The sequence below is a fragment of the Delphinus delphis genome, chromosome 8, assembly GCF_949987515.2.
Source record: "Delphinus delphis chromosome 8, mDelDel1.2, whole genome shotgun sequence".
Taxonomy (NCBI): Eukaryota; Metazoa; Chordata; class Mammalia; order Artiodactyla; family Delphinidae; genus Delphinus; species Delphinus delphis.
In genome coordinates this window covers 40,589,975-40,608,830 of record NC_082690.1, presented here as the reverse complement: position 1 = coordinate 40,608,830, position 18,856 = coordinate 40,589,975, and the positions used below count along the sequence as shown (strand labels likewise).

General features: G+C 36.2%; 1 protein-coding gene across 5 annotated transcripts in view; it reads right to left on the bottom strand.

Annotated features, from left to right (window-relative positions):
• Window positions 1–18,856, bottom strand: part of MRE11 (MRE11 homolog, double strand break repair nuclease) — a 75,134-nt gene that overhangs the window by 41,015 nt on the left and 15,263 nt on the right. For 3 of the 5 annotated variants that reach the window (XR_009520361.1, XR_009520360.1, XM_060018094.1), the window contains exons 5-13: window positions 18,573–18,660; window positions 17,111–17,252; window positions 14,358–14,472; window positions 10,209–10,394; window positions 9,550–9,721; window positions 7,859–7,939; window positions 4,544–4,670; window positions 1,873–1,973; window positions 490–663 (exon numbers count right to left, since the gene is read on the bottom strand). Coding sequence is in view for 1 of the 5 variants with exons in the window: in XM_060018094.1 (XP_059874077.1) it covers window positions 490–663; window positions 1,873–1,973; window positions 4,544–4,670; window positions 7,859–7,939; window positions 9,550–9,721; window positions 10,209–10,394; window positions 14,358–14,472; window positions 17,111–17,252; window positions 18,573–18,660 (1,186 nt within the window). In the remaining 4 variants the exon portion in view is untranslated. The remainder of the gene's footprint in view (window positions 1–489; window positions 664–1,872; window positions 1,974–4,543; window positions 4,671–7,858; window positions 7,940–9,549; window positions 9,722–10,208; window positions 10,395–14,357; window positions 14,473–17,110; window positions 17,253–18,572; window positions 18,661–18,856) is intronic. The other 2 variants (XR_009520362.1, XR_009520363.1) reach the window with 2 other exon arrangements.

The following is an 18,856-nucleotide window of genomic DNA, read 5'->3' as shown; positions in this document are numbered from 1 at the left end:
TCTGCCCACATACAAATATTTTCTCCATGTCGATACCTTCTCATTTTGTTTTTTGACAATTTGACATGCAAACATTTAAAAATTTTATGTAGTCAAATCTAAAGAGCTTTTCCTCTGCTTTTATGCTCAGAGGGACTGCATTTCCTAGATGAAATTCAAAATCTCAATCAAAACTTAATAAAAAATTGAGATAAGCAGACATTTTCACCCTATGGGGTTCATTTTAAAGCACTTTCATGATCTTCAAGAGAAGATACTAGCTATGGGCAACAAAACTAACATTCACTGGGTATCAATCATATTTGAGACTGTGTTCTACACACTTATTAGACATTTTCTAATTTAATCCTCACTTTATGATCTCAATTTTATAGATGAGGAAACTAAACAAATCAGTGAAGTTAGTGATTTACCAGAAAGAAACTTAGAGCTACTCTTAAGGAGAGACTATCTAAATAATAGATTTTCCACCCCAAATTAGTTACTCACCTCTTCATCGATTTTATCTTCTAGGGCATCAGTATGACGTTCTTTAAGAAACCGCTGTGTTTTTTCCAACTGATATTTCACTAATTCCTCTATGGCATCTTTTTCTTCCTTGTCCACAAATTCTTGTACTGCTTCACCCATTCCCCTTTCTGTTAGAAGTGAGAGCTGCACGTTCTGTAAGAGACATATAAATCACTGGATGCAGCATCTTCCTTACAAAACAATTCTGTATAAGAAAGGAAAATTACAGAATAATTTTACCAGAGAAAAAGACAAAAAAGTCATCTAGTTATTGGAGGGAAAACACAGCAAAGCAAAATAAATCAATGGACGGTAATTAAGCCTACTGATAAATATTAAGGGCCAGAAAAAGCAAAGTAAAAACAAGAAACAGGGGTAGAGTACAGGACTTGTGAAAATGCAGAGGCCTGAGAGGCTGGGACACAGAGTCCAGAAATAGCAGCTGATGACTAAGAGAGCAGGTTAACCAGTGTGGTAGGCAGAAAAATGGCCCCTAAAGGTGTCCACATCCTAATCTCTGGGACCTGTGAATATGGTACATGGCAAAGGAGAATTAAGGTTACAGATGGAATTAAGGTTGCTAACCAGCTGCTACAAAACTGGGAGATTATCAGGGACTATCCAGGTGGGCCCAGTGCAATCACAAGCATCCTTGAAAACAGAAGAGGGAGGCCGAAGAAGGGAGTCACAGAGAAGTATCCGGGGAAATGACGGCCAGACAGATCCAGCGTTGCTTGCTTTGAAGATGGAAGAAGGGGGCCCGGAGCTAAGAAACACGGGTACCTCCAGAAGCTGGAGGAGATGAGGAAATGGAATCTTCCCTACAGCCTCCAGAAAGGAACACAGCCTTGACAACACCTCAGTTTTTGTCCAGTGAGACCAGTGTCTGGTTTCTGACCTACAAAACTGTAAGGTAATAAACCTGTGTTGTTTTAAACCACTAAGTGTGTGGACATTTATTCCAGTAGCTGTAGGAAGCTAATACAACCAGAGGATCTCAAAGTGGCATATACCCACAAAAATAAGAATAGCTTCACCATCCAGTAACTCTGAAATTACATCCAGATGCAAGAAAATTAAATCCTGGATTCAGACTTAGGTAGTAGCGATAAAAAGAAAGAGGATAACAACACTGACAATAATAGACACAATAATAACAATATTAATGACTGACATTAATTAAGCACTTATTTTTCTTGATACGTAATAACTATAAATGAATGTAACTGTCACCTTGCTTACTTCATGGAGACATTCTGAGGATTCGTTTTGTTTAAACTATCAATTACACATATCTTAAATTAAAATCTGTTATTATAAGATAGCCATTATCTAAACTGAGAACTGTAACTAAGAAATTACCTTCTCTGCGGTTTGAAAATACTGTTTCACAAGATCTTCTACCCTTAGAGTTGTTACTTCTGAAGGTTTTGTGATGAACTTCCCAAAGTTGATCTCCTCTCCTAGAAAAAAGAAGTCCATGGAAAAAAAAAAAAGTAGCAGTTTCTTTTTTAATGTTAAAGTGCCCAAACTCACTGAAGGTTGCTGTCAGTGAAGGAGGTATGGCCAAACTTTATCAACTGTCAGTTTGCTCAACCCAGTAAATTTTGAGGCAAAAACATGTCATTTTTGCTAATATCTAGAGTCATTTCCCCAAAGTCTGTATTTCTTTTCCAAATCTCCAAGTAGTATGTCTCTTGGAGCTATTCTCACAGAGTGGTCCACAGATCTCTGGGAGTCCCCCATACTGGTTCAGGGGGCTTAAGGTCAAACGTACTTTCATAATAATACTAAGACGTTATTTATCTCTTCCACCATATTGACATTTGCACCGATGATACAAAAGCAGTCATGGGTAAAACTGCCGGTTCCTTGGGATGAGTCAAGGCAGTGTCTCTGAGTTCTACTGAGAGTCATCACTTTGTACTCACAGTTCAAAACAAGACAAAACAAAAAGCCAGTTTCACATAAGAATGTCCTTGATGAAACAGCAAAAATTATTAATTTAATTAAATCTTGGCCATTAAACACAAACCTTTTTAATATTCTGTGAGACAAATGGGAAGTAGGTTTAAAGCACATTTGCTTCATTCCTAGGCAGGGTGGTTGTCTCAAAAAACAGCAGGTACGGAATAAAAAGAATACTGGGCAAGAAGTCAAAAAGCATTAGGGTCCAGTAGGTGCTCTGCTCATAACCTTTGTCAGGGAAACGAATATTAACTGTCTAGCACGTGTGTGACCTGGTGTGGAAAACACAATGATAAAATGACAGGATGCCGCCCATAATAGCAAATGATTACAATACAAGATGGTAAGTGCTACAACAGAGGTAAGAACAGAAAATATGACACACAGAGAAGAAATAAATTAATTCTTCTCAAAGAAGGCTGAAAATAACATGCAGATAGCAAACGCAGTTATCATTTGACTCCAGACTTGCACTGCAACTAAGAAGTCCGCATGCTGCAACTGAAGATCCTGCATGCTGCAACAAAGACCCCACGTGCCATGACTAAGACCTGGCACAGCCAAAAATAAAAACAAATAAAGTAAAAAAAAAAAGACTTGCAGAATGAATAAGACTTACTAAGCAAAAAAGGAAAAAGAAAAAGTATTTTAGGCAGAGGGAAAAGTTTATGCAATGGCTTAGGGGGTAAAGAGGCACAAAGTTCAGTGTGCCTCTTACAAAGTGGTGAGGACAAGTGAATAGAAATCTTTTTTGAATTTCAAGACAGGAGAATTAATATTGCTTCATAAATATGATTACTATATTTTACTACGCCAGACACAATGTTAAGACCATTTACACACAGTATATCATCTAATCCTCACAACAATCCTGTGAGGCAGGCACCGTTATTATCCTGATTTTGTAGACAAGAAAACAAAACACCAGAGATTAAGTAATTTGCATGATGTCACACATGTAGTTAAAGTAGCAGAGCTGGCCAAAACAACAAACAATTTCATGCTTTCGATAAGATATACAAAAGGATCACTGTTTCCATTCAGCAATTAATGTTTAAACAAAAAAGGGATCATGAGAACAAAACTGACAATGGATGAAACTTAAGTAACATAAAGTACTAGGTTCTATACTCCACATTCTCACAAATGCTACACCCCAAAAATTCAAGGAATTGATAAGGATGGACAATTAAAGTAAATCACCATCAGTAAGTAACTAGCTAAAATTCATAGCATAAAAATACCATTCTCTGATATGGATTTTCCCCCCCTAAAACAGTATTCTATGAGCTCCATTTAAATAGCCAGATGACTGTTTCAGGCTGAATTAACAGCATACACCATTGTGATCACAATTTCACTATGAAAAACAGAAGCTCATTAAATCGGGGTTAATAAAAATCAAGGTAGCGTACATGTAAACAAGGGCCATATTTTTCTATGAAAATTCTGACTCGATAGCTCTAAGGAGATGAGCCTCTGTATTTAAAAGGACCAATACTTCTTAAGAAGAAGCACTGTTTCAGTCAGATGACCTGTTTTTGATAAATGCTAAAATAAGGGCAATTCGTTTTTATGAACTTTAATTGGAAATTAATTATCTGATCAATAGAAACATCAAACTTAAGCCCTTAAGTACATATCTTTTTAACATTCTGGGACACCTCTTATTTCAAAAGACTAGAGTCTTCTTAAATCACTGTACACTGTAAAGCTGAAATATTTAGCCCTGCAAAATTTGAGAGTATGTTCTCTGAACATTAATAATGTATAGTAAATAGTAGATATTTAAACACTTTATCTCTAAAGTATGTTGTTAATCAGCAGCACGTTTTAAAAAAACTACGAAAGGCTTCATTTCTTTATTGATATCCACAAGTTTACAAATGATTTCTATCTAATTTTTAGAAGAGATTTAATTATTCCAATTATCAGTTTATTTGTCTGAGATATTAGAAAGAATCATAATAAAACATGTTCCATTATTGTTTTATACTTTTACTAGAGATTGATTTATGTGAAGCCTATAAGAGCATTTTTTAATTTGTAAAGATAACTAGCTTACCCGTGTCTTCCTTTTGTTCTCTACGCCTGAAAAAATGGATAACATCTTTTGGATTAGCTACCCGGTCCACAAATTTCTGGCTAAAGCGAAGAACACTGAATGGTTCAAAGCCTCCACTATAGTCCACCTGGAAATACAGAATAAGCTATGAAGGCTAGGAAAAAACAGATCACCAATTTCAGTATTCATGTTTATGTGTAATACTTTTAAGTTAATATGTTAATGTTCCACAATTCATTTTAAAGATCATGATGATGTTATACCATTTATTCTACTGAGAAAATAAAACTTCAAAGGTTTACACTTAGGCAGAACATTGTTTGATGGAATCAAGATACAGTAAGAATTCCACAATGTCAGAAAATTACATCTCCCCATGATAAAATCATCTGAATATCATCTGAAAAGGATGTGAAATTTCTAAACAATTTTTTTTAAACTTTTAAAACAGAAGGAGATTCTCTACCAAAACAAAATGCTGGCCCTAGATGCATTTGTTAATTGGTCTATCATGTAGGGATAAGCTTTTACACTAGACAAAAATAAATGCTGGGAAAATCCATGGAAGAAAAGAAGCTAGTCTGTGAGCTTTGAGAAATGATCACCTTCCTTCAAAACACAGTACAGTCATCCCTCGGTATTCACGGGGGATTGGTTCCAGGATCCCTAAGAACACCAAAATCTGTGGATGCTCAAGTCCCTTATGTAAAATGGCGGAGTTCAACCAGCCCTCCATATCCGTGGATGCAGAAGTGCAGGTACAGAGGGCCGACTGTTTCTATTTATAAAAGAACTAATAATTGCTCTCAAGGCAGGCTCTTTCTAAAGAAGTCTATGGTGGTACCAAGCTCTTTACAAAGAAAAATACTACCTCTCTTTCTAAGAGATATAATTGTTCTCCTAAACTAGCTGTTCTCAAAGTATGCTCTGGGAATCAGCATTGTACCACGTCACCAGCCTTTCCAGATTACTCTTAACCTCCACCCCACTTACCCTCTTCATCATACTTAGCACTAGCTAAGAGTTTGTTCATGTATTCACTATTTGTTTATTGTCTCTCCTCACACCTCCACCTCCTGTAACCCTCGTCTACTTTACCATCACTGTGGCCCTCCTCCCCGCCCACCAGCATGCAGAAAGAAGGTACTCAACATACATTTGTTCACTGCATTAGTGAATCAGTAAGCGTCCTCTAGCCAACACAATGTACTTCTGGAATACTACTTACGTGAAAATATTTGTTCTTTTGTTTCCTTAATGAATTAATAATTTAGTGTGTTTAGAAAAAGGAATGCCAATTTTCAATTCAAGTCTGGTTGGTTCTAATGGTATCAGGCAGACACAGATGAGGAACATGGGACCTTCTGCCCTGATAAAGAGAACTATGTGGTTCCCCCGAAGCAACTATGTTTCTGTTACCCAGACCATCTCTACAGCTGCTGCCATGTTCTAAAACAGAAAATGCCAAATGCTCAAGCTATTGGGCCTCCCCAAAACTCTTCAGACATTTTTAACAACTGTACTCCAGCCTAGTTTTATTTGTAATTTTCTGCTCCTAAAAGTCGCAAAGCTCGTTCACTAAGCAAACTTTACTGAGTGTCCACAATGTATAGGCACTCTTTTAAGGGCCAGGGGTAAGGGCCAGGGGTAAGGGCCAGGGGTAAGGGCCAGAGGTAAGGGCCAGGGGTACCACCATAAGTAAAACAGCAGCTTGGCTGTGAAGAAATTCACAAGCTGACTGGGAAGATAAACTATGTAAAGAAGTAATTGCAAGCAGAATGTGATGGTGCTGTAAGAGTATGTACACCGTGCAGTGCAGCCAAAAAAAAAAACTTTAAAAAAAAATGTAATAAAACATTATTACATATATATGTATATGTAACATTTTATTACATCTTCTGACAGGGAGATGTAATAAAGCCATTCTCTTTCTTGGCAAACTCAAAAAAAAAAAAAGAAGTATGTACAAAGTAGACTGAGGACACAAAGGAAGAAGCAACGACTCTGAAGGGAAGTCAAGAAAGGCTTCTTTTGGGGGCTTCCCTGGTGGTGCAATGGTTGAGAGTCCGCCTGTCGATGCAGGGGACACGGGTTCGTGCCCCGGTCCGGGAAGATCCCACATGCCACGGAGCAGCTAGGCCCGTGAGCCATGGCCGCTGAGCCTGCGCGTCCAGAGCCTGTGCTCCGCAACGGGAGAGGCCACAACAGTGAGAGGCCCGCGTACCGCAAAAAAAAAAAAAAATTTGGGAGTTGTCATTCTATAGGTGACCATATGCCTAGACTGAACAGAGGGCTAACTGAAAGATAGGAAGGGACAAACATCATTCGTAGTAGAGAATGCCGAAGAGTGATTCAGTAAGACGACAAAAATCTACTGGATTTGACAATTGAAGGTCATCTTTTCCACCTTAGATGGTGGGGTCAGAGCCTTGATTATAGTGGATTGAGGAAGAGAGTATTACATGAGCAATATAGACAATGTATTTTTTTGAAAGAAAATCAGAAAGGGCAGGAGCTAGGAGAAGGGAAAGGCAGAGGGGCAAAAAAAAAAGTCTGTTGTTATTTGTTTGTATGTATCATGATAGAAAAGATAAGCAGGCTTATAGGCACAGGAAACACTTCAATTTCTTAAGACTTTTCTAATACTGTCAAATACTTATCAATTCTTTCCACATATTTATCAAGCACGTGTTATGTGTCAGGAACTGTTCTGGGATCTTTGGATATATTAGTTAAGAAGATTCACAAAGTTCCATGCTTCTACAGAGCGGATAGTTTTGTAACGAAGGACAAACAATAACCAAAATAAATAAATTGGGTGTAGTAGGTTAGGAGGATGTGCTGTGGGAAGAAAAGAAAAGAAAAAGTAGAGAAGGGAAGTGAAATCAGGAGTGTTGGAGAGAGGGTATGGGGGTTGCAATCTTAATTAGGCTGGGGCCCACTGAGGTGACATCTGAGCAGATCTGGAGGAGGTGAGAGCATGTCTGATGCATCTGAGGAATTACAAGAAGGCCAAGGGTCTGGAAGGGAGGGAGAGAAGGGAACAGTAAACGAAGTCAGAGAGCACAGCCAACATATCAAATACAATAGACTACTTAGAAAAAGAGAAAAATAAAGAGAAAAAAAAACCAAACCTATCAAAACGAAACTATGATTAAATCAAATCCTGGCTGCTTTATTATTTTTTCCACCAACGATGACTGCTCTTTTTAGTATACGTACTCTCTTTGGTACTTTTCCCAAAATATCCATGTAAACTGTACAACACTCTCCTCTGAAAATCAATAAAGTTGAATTTATCTAAAGAGGACTTACTCGCAGTCGTATAAGAGGCTTCTCTGGCTGTCGAGAATTTCCCAGACGTTCCCGTTCTGCATTTTCAAGCATTTCTTCAATCTCAAAATAAAGATATTGTCATGTCTAGGGGGAAGAGGTACTACCGGCTGGCATCTAGTGGTTGAGGTCAGAGAGGACTTGTAAAAATCCTACCATGCACAGAACAAGCTCCCACAACAAAGTGTTACCCAGTAAAATGTCAATTGTGCCAAGACTGAGAGACCCCGGGCTCCCTGACTAGGCCAAGACAAATCCATTCATTTTCCTTCTCCCTGGCCTCAGAGATTGGGTTCAGGGACAAGTACATGACCTCAGTCCAGAGAAACTCAATGCTAGGGGTTTATTTGGAACTACTGGGAAAAAAGGATTCTTTCAGCTGTAAGGACAATGTAAGTCTGTGGGCCACCACGTGAAAATGCCTTCCTTAGAGCGAAGCTTAAGACAGAAACCATCAGACTAGGTGGCACAGAACTAGACACAGAAACAGAGAAAACTACAGTCTTAATTTGAGTTTCTGGATCTAGTCATTCTGAAACCAGCAAACTCTTAAACTTTCCAGTTATATGAGTTACATGTTGCTAGTAAGCTGTGACACTGGGTGAGTTATTTTATCTAAGGTTCAACTCTTCTTTCTATAAAATGTGTATGGTAGACTCTACCTACCTATAGCATCATTCAGTGGATTAAATGCAAAATGTTGTCAACAGTGTTCAGAATATATACGCCGCCAATGAATATCAGTGATAATTATCATTATCATGATTTTTATAAGAATGAAACGCATAGCAGAAGAGCCTACACAGCGTAAGAACTGAATAAGTGTCAGTAATTAATGTTATTAAGCTGTCAAGTTCCATATTATTAAATGCATTTACCCAACTTCATAGTGGCTCTAGAATTTCTGCAGTGGTTCAGGGATGGCAATCTGCATGGTGGGAAGTATGGGACTTACACTGAAGTGACAAGGTGCATAGCGCACATTTTGATTTTATGTGGAGGGAGATTTCAGGGTGAAAGGGATGTGTGATAGAGATTATTAGCGTAATGGAGATTATTAGAGAGGCTAAGGCTCTCCTCATCTACCATAACATGCTGCCATTCTCCAATCAAAGCCACTGCCTGCTTTCATTAATAAAATGAACAAATTATCAAATTAGGATAAAAAGAGAGAAAAGATTACGTATATGTTTTTGAGAAGGAGGAAAGGATCTGGGAGAGGAGCTTCATTAAACAAAGTTTCTTCTATTTATAACATTCCTCCCTCTGGAAGATGTTAGTTTTTTTTTTTTTGTTTTTGTTTTTTGATGTGGACCATCCTTAAAGTCTTTATTGAATTTGCTACAATATCGCTTCTGTTCTATGTTTTTGGTTTTTTGGCCACCAGGTATGTGGGATCTCAGCTCCCTGACCAGGGATCGAACCCACTCCCCCTGTCCTGGAAGGCAAAGTCTTAACCACTGGACTGCCAGGGAAGTCCCTATTAAAAAAAAAAAGAAAAGAAAAAAATTTGATACAACTGAACTCATTTATAAAACAACAGTGGTTCCTGACAGGCTTCACGAGAACGTAACAATATAATGACTTCCCTCTACTCTACTGAAGTATTTAATTCAAGGTAAATAACCTCTCAACTAAAGCAGATCTCACTGACCTTTATCTACAAGAATTACCTTCTCCAAGCAGAAGCTTTGTATGGCTTGGGTTACTTTAGGATTATCGGGGTTAAAAATGTCTGGATGCTTAGCCAGAACGACATCCTCCATGAAAAACTGCCGCACTGTGCGGAGAGGAATTTTCTGCATGTTCATCTTCCTTCCTTTAATACGCAGCAAACCAACGTGTCTGAAATGAGGAGAGGAATGAAAGCATAGTCACATTGCAAACTTCCTCAGGAAAATATGCACATCAAAACTATCATATTTCTAAATTTCTACAAATTATTTATAAAATCACACCCTTCAAAAGTATTTTTAGTAATTTAATCTTAAAGTTGTATCACAGGAAAAAACTTAAACATTCTTCTTCCCCAAAATAAAATCCATTCATACATCATTTTTCCTACAGCACTCTAACTTAAAATTTAATTAATAAAAACATTAGCCTTGAATTGGCCTAATGAGCAGCAAAATCATTAATACCATTGGGATCTTCTCCTGTTGAAAACAGCTTAAAATCTGGGCAAACAGTAAGACTGTATTGAATGATCAATCTTTATGAATAAATCTATCATATAAATAACAGCATCATCAGTACCTTGAGCCTATGAGATGGTTAGACTATCATAGCAAATTTTTCTTAAATTGATTTAAAAACTATAATAATTACTCACTTCTTTACAGCTTCTCCTGGGGAAAGAGAAGTGACCACTGAGCTTCCAGGTTGTGATACGTAAAAGAGCTGTTGTTCATTTTTGGTTGGAGCTATTTTACACTCATGTTCATGGCCCCAGATAACAAGATCAATGAAGTCATCCAAAAACTGTTCTGGAATGAAGTTAGTACTTCCGTGTTTACTCCTATGCCAAGATTTTTAAAAATAAATATTATAAATGTCCAGAGATACAGAAAAACTTCATAATAAGTCTGTATAGATCTTTCTTTCTCCATTAACTAAAGATTTATTACATCCCTTCTATATGCCAGAAACTTTCAAGGGATTGGGGATGCAAAGAAAGTATCTAATTCCTGCCCTCAAAGGGTTTACAAACTTGCAGGACACAGACAAGTAGAAGCCTCAAAGGAGAAAGCAGTCGATTCTACATACAGAGGCAGATCACGAAAGGCTTTAGAGAGGAATAATTCCCCCTATGGGAAAGTCAGAAAAGTGTGAGCTCTAAAAATGGTAAAAACCTATAAATTGGTCTGAGTGTATACCAGAGTACAGAAAATGGGAAGTGAGTTTAGTCTAAGCTTTGTAAAATAAAGTCAAAACTCTAAATATGTTCCATCCTTTTTTTAATAATATGTTTCTTTTACTGACTATAAAAATAATGAGAATGTCAGTCTTACACAGAGATAAGAGTTTTCAATATTAAATAAAATATTGTATGAATATGTGATTTTCAAACTCTCATTTTATACCTAGATTAGCTGCTATTATTAAAAGATATGTGAAAACCCAAAGAGAGGAAGACAAAAAAAAAAAGATTTCCCTAATACTGATTTATATCACTGAGAATTTAAGTAAAAGTGTTCAAATACTTCAACCAGCATTCACTTAAGGCAAACTGACATTCATTCATTGAACAAATATTTACTGTGTGTCTACTATGTGTCAGGTTTCCCAGGTCTCTTCTAGATACTGAAGACATAGCAATGAACAAAGTCCTTGCTCATTGTGGGGGAAATTAGCAATAATACAATATGTTTATGCATACACACACACACACGCGCGCACACACACACACACACACATATATAATTTGTCAGGTAGTGACAGGTGCTATAAAGAAAAATAAAGGGAAAAATTACATGGAAAAGGGAGGCTACTATACAAAGGGTGGTCAGGGAAGGCATCTCTGACAGGAGACAAATGAGCAGAGAACTTAGAAAAGGGATCAGGTGTGCATGGGAAGAAAGTCCTAGGCAGAGGGATGAGCTGATGGCAGAGGCGCTGACGTGGGAATGTATTCAGTGAGTTCAAGAACAGCAAGGAGACCAGCGTGGCTAAGCAGAATGAATGCAAGGAAGTGAAATCAGAGAAGCTCATGTATCTAGGAATATTTATGTAAAAAACATTTTTTATGTAAAAAACGTTATGATCCTATCACAATTACTGAAGAAATGCAGAATAACTCAAATACGACATGATGTAACTATGCTTTAATGGAGCACTGGTAAAGGGAAGATTATGCTGGTGGGCTGACTCTGATTTGTGACCTAGAAGCTGATCAAAACATCTTTGTGGAAATATTTTGCATGACAAAATTGCTCAGGGTTTACCTTCTTTTGCTGCAAGAGAATGGTCCACATATAGAAACAAATGGAAAATAAAGTAAAATGTAAAAGGCTCAAGAATTCTCACTTAATATGAGAAAACCTGTTTTTTATAATACCCTGAAAACAGTAACAAAAGAAGTACCTAAGAATGCAGAGGATGACAAATGAACCTAACAGAATTACAAAAAAACTATTATAACCACAATGAAAGGGTAAGGGAAAAGGAACCGACCAAAGTAACTTTAGAAAGTGGTGTTTTTGACTAGATATAGTAAGGCTAAGGACTAAAATAACATACAAACACTGTAGCCTAGCTGGCAAATTTGTTTCTCACAGAGCTATGGGTCAGCAATTTTGAAATTACTTTGTTATGTCAACCAGTACTGAAAAAAATAAGTAAACATACCATAGGTAATACAATCAAGGTTTCTAACTGTTAGAGAAAGAAGTCACAAATATGAAAAGACAAAAATGAATCCTGTAGGGCTGGATTCGAATCAGTATGAACTCGTGCTTGTTTGTGTTTTTTTAACACATGTATACATACAGACATGTATGCATGGATTAGTGAATATACATATATTTCTTTAACTCTAGTCATGAGGGCTAAGAGACCCACAGTAGCAATAAGCACATTTAGTGGCCATATCTGGGTTTCAAAATACCACTCTCCAATAAAAGCAATTAGGACTCCTTGGAGAAGTGGTTGATTCCAGGGCTTGAGGAGAAAAATACAAGATGAGCCAGGAGCATCTTGTGGTACTAGGTTAAGGACATGCTCAAAAAACAAAAAGGAAGAGGGCATGTTGAAAGGACATAGAAGCCAATGTAAAAAAGCTCCCAATGGTCAGAGTTGAAACAACCTGAGCAACAAAAACAACATCAAAAAATTAAAGGATTGGATTATAACTCAAAGAATTAAATAAACATCCCTGAGTCCACAGTAACATAAATAAATGAATGAATGAATAAGTACATAAATGAGAAGGGACAAATTTTCCTAACAGAAGAATTTCAATTAATAATTATAAAAAGAATGAGGGAAAAAAAAAAATCAGAAACACCACCACAGTATTAATTGCTGGAAACAAGATCCACCAATGGATGCTAAAATTTGTGGGCAAAAGTTTACGTTGAAACAGGATGTTCACATAGTCTCAATGTATTTTTCCCCAAATATTTATTAATTACAAAGTAGAAAATGGGACCTCTACAGCAGAGAAACCTGGTCTACACCACCTTAATTGAATGATCAAGATTATTAACATCACCAGTAACCAGCCATACCAACATTATACTACCCATTCCCCTTACCAATGCTGCCATTCCAAACTTTCATTCTGGCTTGGAATCGCTGATAATTGTTCCTTCTGACTTATCCCTACCTTGGGAAAGTACAAAGTGTAGCAGAACTGGAAAGCCCTCAGCAAGAGAAGGAACAAACTCCCAGTTTGTTATATGGAGACCACACATATCAAAACTCTGGACTGCTCCTCCTTTAACTACACTGTTTATTCAAGAATATACATAAGGCAACATAAGACTGCCCCCTAAAGCCTTTCTTTCACCGAGTACCAGTGATGGGTAAGTACCACAGTATTCTGCTGTCCATAAATATCTGTTCAATAAATAATAAATTATATAATCAGGCCCCAAATCCCTTTAGATTCTTCCTTAATTAACTTCTCAGCTTTGTCCCTTACATATCATTCTCACTACCATCACTGTTACCATCTCACACTATTTTTTACTATAATGATCACATAATAAATCTTGCTTCTTCAAATCTCTATTCCTTTCAATCAAACCTACACCCTGCCAACAGATTAAATTTCTTAAAACTACTAACAAAAGAAAGTTGATCTAGCTATATTTAATATTCTGGAAAAACACTTGTATATATGTACCAGGAAAAATCTCTAAGAATGTTCCTAACAAAAAGGTTTAAAAAAGCAAAAATCTGGAAATAACACAAAACACTCACTAAGAGGAGAGAAAGCTGAACTGTATACATCAGTGAAAATGAATTACCCTTTTAAGCATCAAAATGGATGAATCTTAGTAACATAATGTTGAAGAAAATAAGCCAACTGCAAAATATAAAGTATGGTGTTCCAGTTATACCAAAACTAAATAAAAAATACTCATAATGAATGTGTATGTGATTAAACAATAAAGAAAAGCTATGGACAGATGAAATAAAAATTGAAGATAGTGCTTCCTCTGGAGTTTGAGGAAAAACGTGTGATCAGGGAAGGGCATGGGGTAGGGTACTGGTAATGTTCCACTTCTTTCTGAATTTAGGATTATTCATTTTATGGTTCTTCTTATCCATATGCTAGAAATATTCTTTGTAAGTATGAATATATACTGAAAACAATTTCAAGATGCAGTCACACAGTGCATATCGAAGTCTTGCCTGATCCTGCACTGACAACTTTCAAAGCATCAGGAGCATTTTACTGAAATAGGTAAGCTTGGAAACAGAGATTTGGGGAACCTCAATACTTGACTCAAAAATTTTCAGAGACTACTTTTACCTGTTCTGATGAATCACAAATAAGTTAAACCAAGAGTTCCCATCTTCTTTTGGTCTCAACATTGTCACTTTTTTGTTGACGAACATTCGATAGAGCCTTTCATCTGGAATGGATCCTGAAATGGATATTACATTATTTTAAAAGTGGTTTCTTACTCGGTTTTAAAAAACGAATATGTTTTGCTTCTAAATTATGTGCTTCTCTGAGTATTTCACTTTCTTATTAGAGAGATATTCGAAATGTGATGTCATTAGTTACGAATAAACATGTTCCAGGTTCATGCCTGACAGCTGCTAAGCAGTTAGTTGCATTTGAAGAATGTTTTCCAGGTCAAGCATATATACTTTCAAGATCTGGAAAATGTGGAATAAAAATTTGAGTTTTCTATGCTCAAATTCTTATTAAAATTTTTAATAATATTGTTTTCCACTCTCCCTTTATTTATTCTAAGTATATATGTACTTTTGATTTAACATATACGTTGTAAAATACACAGGAAGAGATATTACAGGGGATGAGATTAAAAATGTATTTAAAAATAATCGTCTTATGTATATTATGCTTTTAAATAAAAATACTGTGCTTTTTAATAATTTAATGACTTTTAAATAACTCTTCCTATTCCCTAAAGGATCACCTTAGTCTAGTGAAGGAGACCAACAAAAACAATTAAACATGAAAATTGCAATTTTAAATATTATAAAAGGGAAAAAAGTCAGGATGCTAAGATGGGGATTATCACTGGGAGGACAAGGTTGCTACTTTATGGAGTGATTAGGGAAGGGCTGGGAAGAAAGGTCAACACCACGTAAGTATAAGAGCTAGAAGAGGTCTAGCTTCTAAAAAGAATTCCTAGTGTGGCCAATGAAATAGATGGTGGCATGCAGAACATATAACTGGAACAAAAAAGTCAAGACATAAAAAAATCCAGGGCATTAGAAGGTTGATCTACTTGGGTGTCGAAGCACTGAGAACAGACAAAATTGGAAGGTAGGCAAGTAAGAAAATTGAGGGAATGGAGAAGCCAGTTTAGCCAGTTGGCAATTAGCTTCAAGGGTGTTTGCAGGCAGGAAAGGAGGTGTCAGTAGGAAGCAAGGAGAACAGTGACTTGCCCTCCACCCCTTCTGCCCTAAAGCCCATAAGAGGCTACGAGAGAACTACGTGGGACACAGTAACCTCAGGGGCCACTCAGTTTCACTGAGGGTTAGAGAGTACAGGCAGCATTCAGAGACTGATGAAATGAGGGAATTTGCTAACTAAAAAGAGCTCTAGAGTATACAGAGCTGGGGTGAGAGGAGTGGGTGGAGCGTAGAGACAGAGTCCAGTTAAGGAAAACAGAACAGGATGAGATGAGAGTTTGGGAGAAAATGGATGACTGAAGCAGTTTGCTTCTGGCAGTGACTGAGGCATAATGGGATCTGTCCTTAGTCTGAAAGTAGGAGGATCAACCATTTTCTGCAGATATGATCCCTAACGTTACAGTGATTAAAATATCTGTTAGTAGTTTTTAAAAAAAGCATATTCCACTTCCTGCTCTATCACTTGCAAAATCAGACATAATTCCTTGATCGCATTTTCCATATCTCTAAAATATAGATAACCACGATGCTTTTCTACTTGTTGGCGAAATCATGAAAATTGGGCAAAGACTATAAGCTTCCTAGAGAAGCTTCCTAGAGAAAGTATTTAAATAAACCATCCATCATAATTATTCTTTAAAAAACATACACAAAGAGAAAAGAAGTAAATAAGATTTTTCTAAGGCTTCTATTATACTAGTCACTCAAAAAATAATAAAAACTATGTAGAAGCTGCAGTGTGAATTTTTTTCTCAATTTCTCTTGCGGTACTTTAAGGTTGGTTTAACATGAAGTATAATTTTTATAATACTCTATACACTACAAAATCAATAAAACTATTGCATCCATAAAACAAATCAAACTGAACTTAATCCAAGGAAAACACAAAAAATAGCCTTTGAATGCACTCTAAAAATAGTTTTCCATTCATATGGAATAAAGCCTAGCAAAAACAAGCTTTTACCTACTGGACACTAAATAAGTTGAAGATAGTGAAGCTGGTAAAGGAAATTTTCTGAGCATTGTAAATGATAGCTCTAGATTAGCACTGTCTAATAAAAATATCATGTGAGCTACTAAAACAGGCTAAATATGTAATTTTAAATTTTTTAGTAGCCATATTAAAACAAGTAAAAGAAACAGGTGAAATTAATTTTAAGATATTTTATTTAACCCAAAATACCAAAGGTATTTTACATTTTTTCCTAAGTCTTTGAACTCTGATGTGTATTTTATACTTATAGCATATCTCAATTCAGACTAGCCACATTTCAAGTGCCCAGTATCTACATGATTACTGTATTGGGCAGTGAAACTTTAGAACTTTCAAAGACTTCCAAGATATCAAAATGCAGTTTTTCTAATTACTCGATAAATGCTAATGTTCAGGATTTTTATCGGAGTCTAAAGGAAAGAAAAAATAAACAATAGATACTAAAGGAAAAATATTTTTTCACCAAAACTGCTATTAAAAATAAGTATCAAGGACTATTGGTGCTTATAAAATACTAAAAAATTTCTACCAAAACCTTCTATCATTTTTTTAAGTCACCCATAAGGAATAATTAGATTTGCCTCACTTTTCCCCAAACAGCAGCAAAGTTAACTCCAGAATTTGGTTTCCTAGCTGCTTAAACATTTATTGACATAAATAGTAAAATAAAACCATCTTACCTAAGCCATATAGAGCAATTTTTGTGCTTCCTTTTTGAAGCAAAACCGGACTAATGTCTATCTTCTCCACAGACATTGAACGTCCAAAGTGATTTACAAATCCAGCACAACTTAAAATATCCAGGGCGCAGAGTAAGTCCGCCTATGGACAGTATTTTCAAATAATATAAATGTATATCTAAAAATAAGTAATCTGCATATCATATTATTACTTATTAAAAGTATATTTTATATAGTAGTTACAAAAACCTAGATTAGGATAATGTCTTCTCAAAACAAAATTACAATAGTAAAAGTATTCGCTATCGTTTTTCTATTACAAGTGACCCACTGCGACTGGAATCACATGCTAAATGCAAAGTTAACATTTCATCAAAACTTATGATGTCTTGTCCACTAAAAAATAACAAACAGCCATGAAATCAGTGCCTTGTCATATTAAGCAGACCTCTTAAGAGGTGAGAAAAAAAAGACTAGCTAAGTAGTGATTTATAATACATTAATGACCAGATAAAACAAAAAGGTATTTTGAGATTATTTTAGGAGCCCTATTATTAAAGATCTTCCTCGACTTACAATGGGTTTAGGTCCCAATAAATCCATCGTGAACTGAAAATACCGTTAAGTCAAAAATGCAGTTAAAGCACCTAACCTACCGAAAATGATAGCTTAGCCTAGCTTACTTTAAACATGCGCAGAACACGTACATTAGCCTACAGTTGGGCAAAGGTATAAATACCTTCACAATAAAGTATGGAGTATCTTGTGTAATATACTGAATAATGTACTGTAAGTGAAAAACAGAATGGCTGTATGAGTACAGAATGGCTGTAAGTGTAGCAGCTGTTTACCCTCGTGACCTTGTGGCTGATCGGGAGCTGTGCCTCGCTGCCTTTGCCCAGCATCACAGGAAAGTATCTTCCCACGTATCGTTAGCGCAAAAAAGATATTCAAAATTCAAACTTCAAAGTGCAGCTTCTACTGAATGTATATCCATTTCGCACCACTGTAGAGTTGAAAAATCTAAGGTCGAACCCTCATAAACTAGGGACAGTCTGTACTTTCATATCAAACAGAAAATAAGATGTTCTAATTTAGATTTAAAACTGTTCATGAAACCCTCATTTCCTACAGGTGAGATTTATGTGATAAGAGATACAAAAGCCCTTGGTAAACTGTAAAGCATTATACAAATGTTAGGTGTTTATTCCTCCTCCTGGTTCTTATTGTTAACCTTGGCACTTATGAAATAAATGTGTATGCCACATGCCATTTATTATTCCAGATTTTTAAAAATTATCAAAAAAGCAGTATAAAAGCTTCTATGAATGATAAAAAGTCAATTTGAACTTCTGACTCAATTTGACTACAAATTGCTGGGAAGAAGTGAAAGAATGCTTTCCAAAGACAAACTAAACTGATCGTTCCTAAAATTTCAACAAACTAAGAACCCAATAATTACCCCCGAAGGATCATCATGATTGCCATGAATACTAAATACAGGCATTGAAATGTTGAGATTGCTATCTTCGTAGTTCACCCATGGAAACCTTAAAAGAAAAGAAAGAAAAGTTTCTGTAAGAGACAAAAGCTGTTTCCCCGTTATCCTCCTCCAAAAAATTAATACAGTTATAGGTAAACTGGATGATCTAAGCTGGCAAATGACCACTAGTTTGGAGATTTAAAGAGATAAAATCCTAGGCAGCAGTTCATTTCAATTCAAGTTTCAAAAGTTCTCAAAGTACT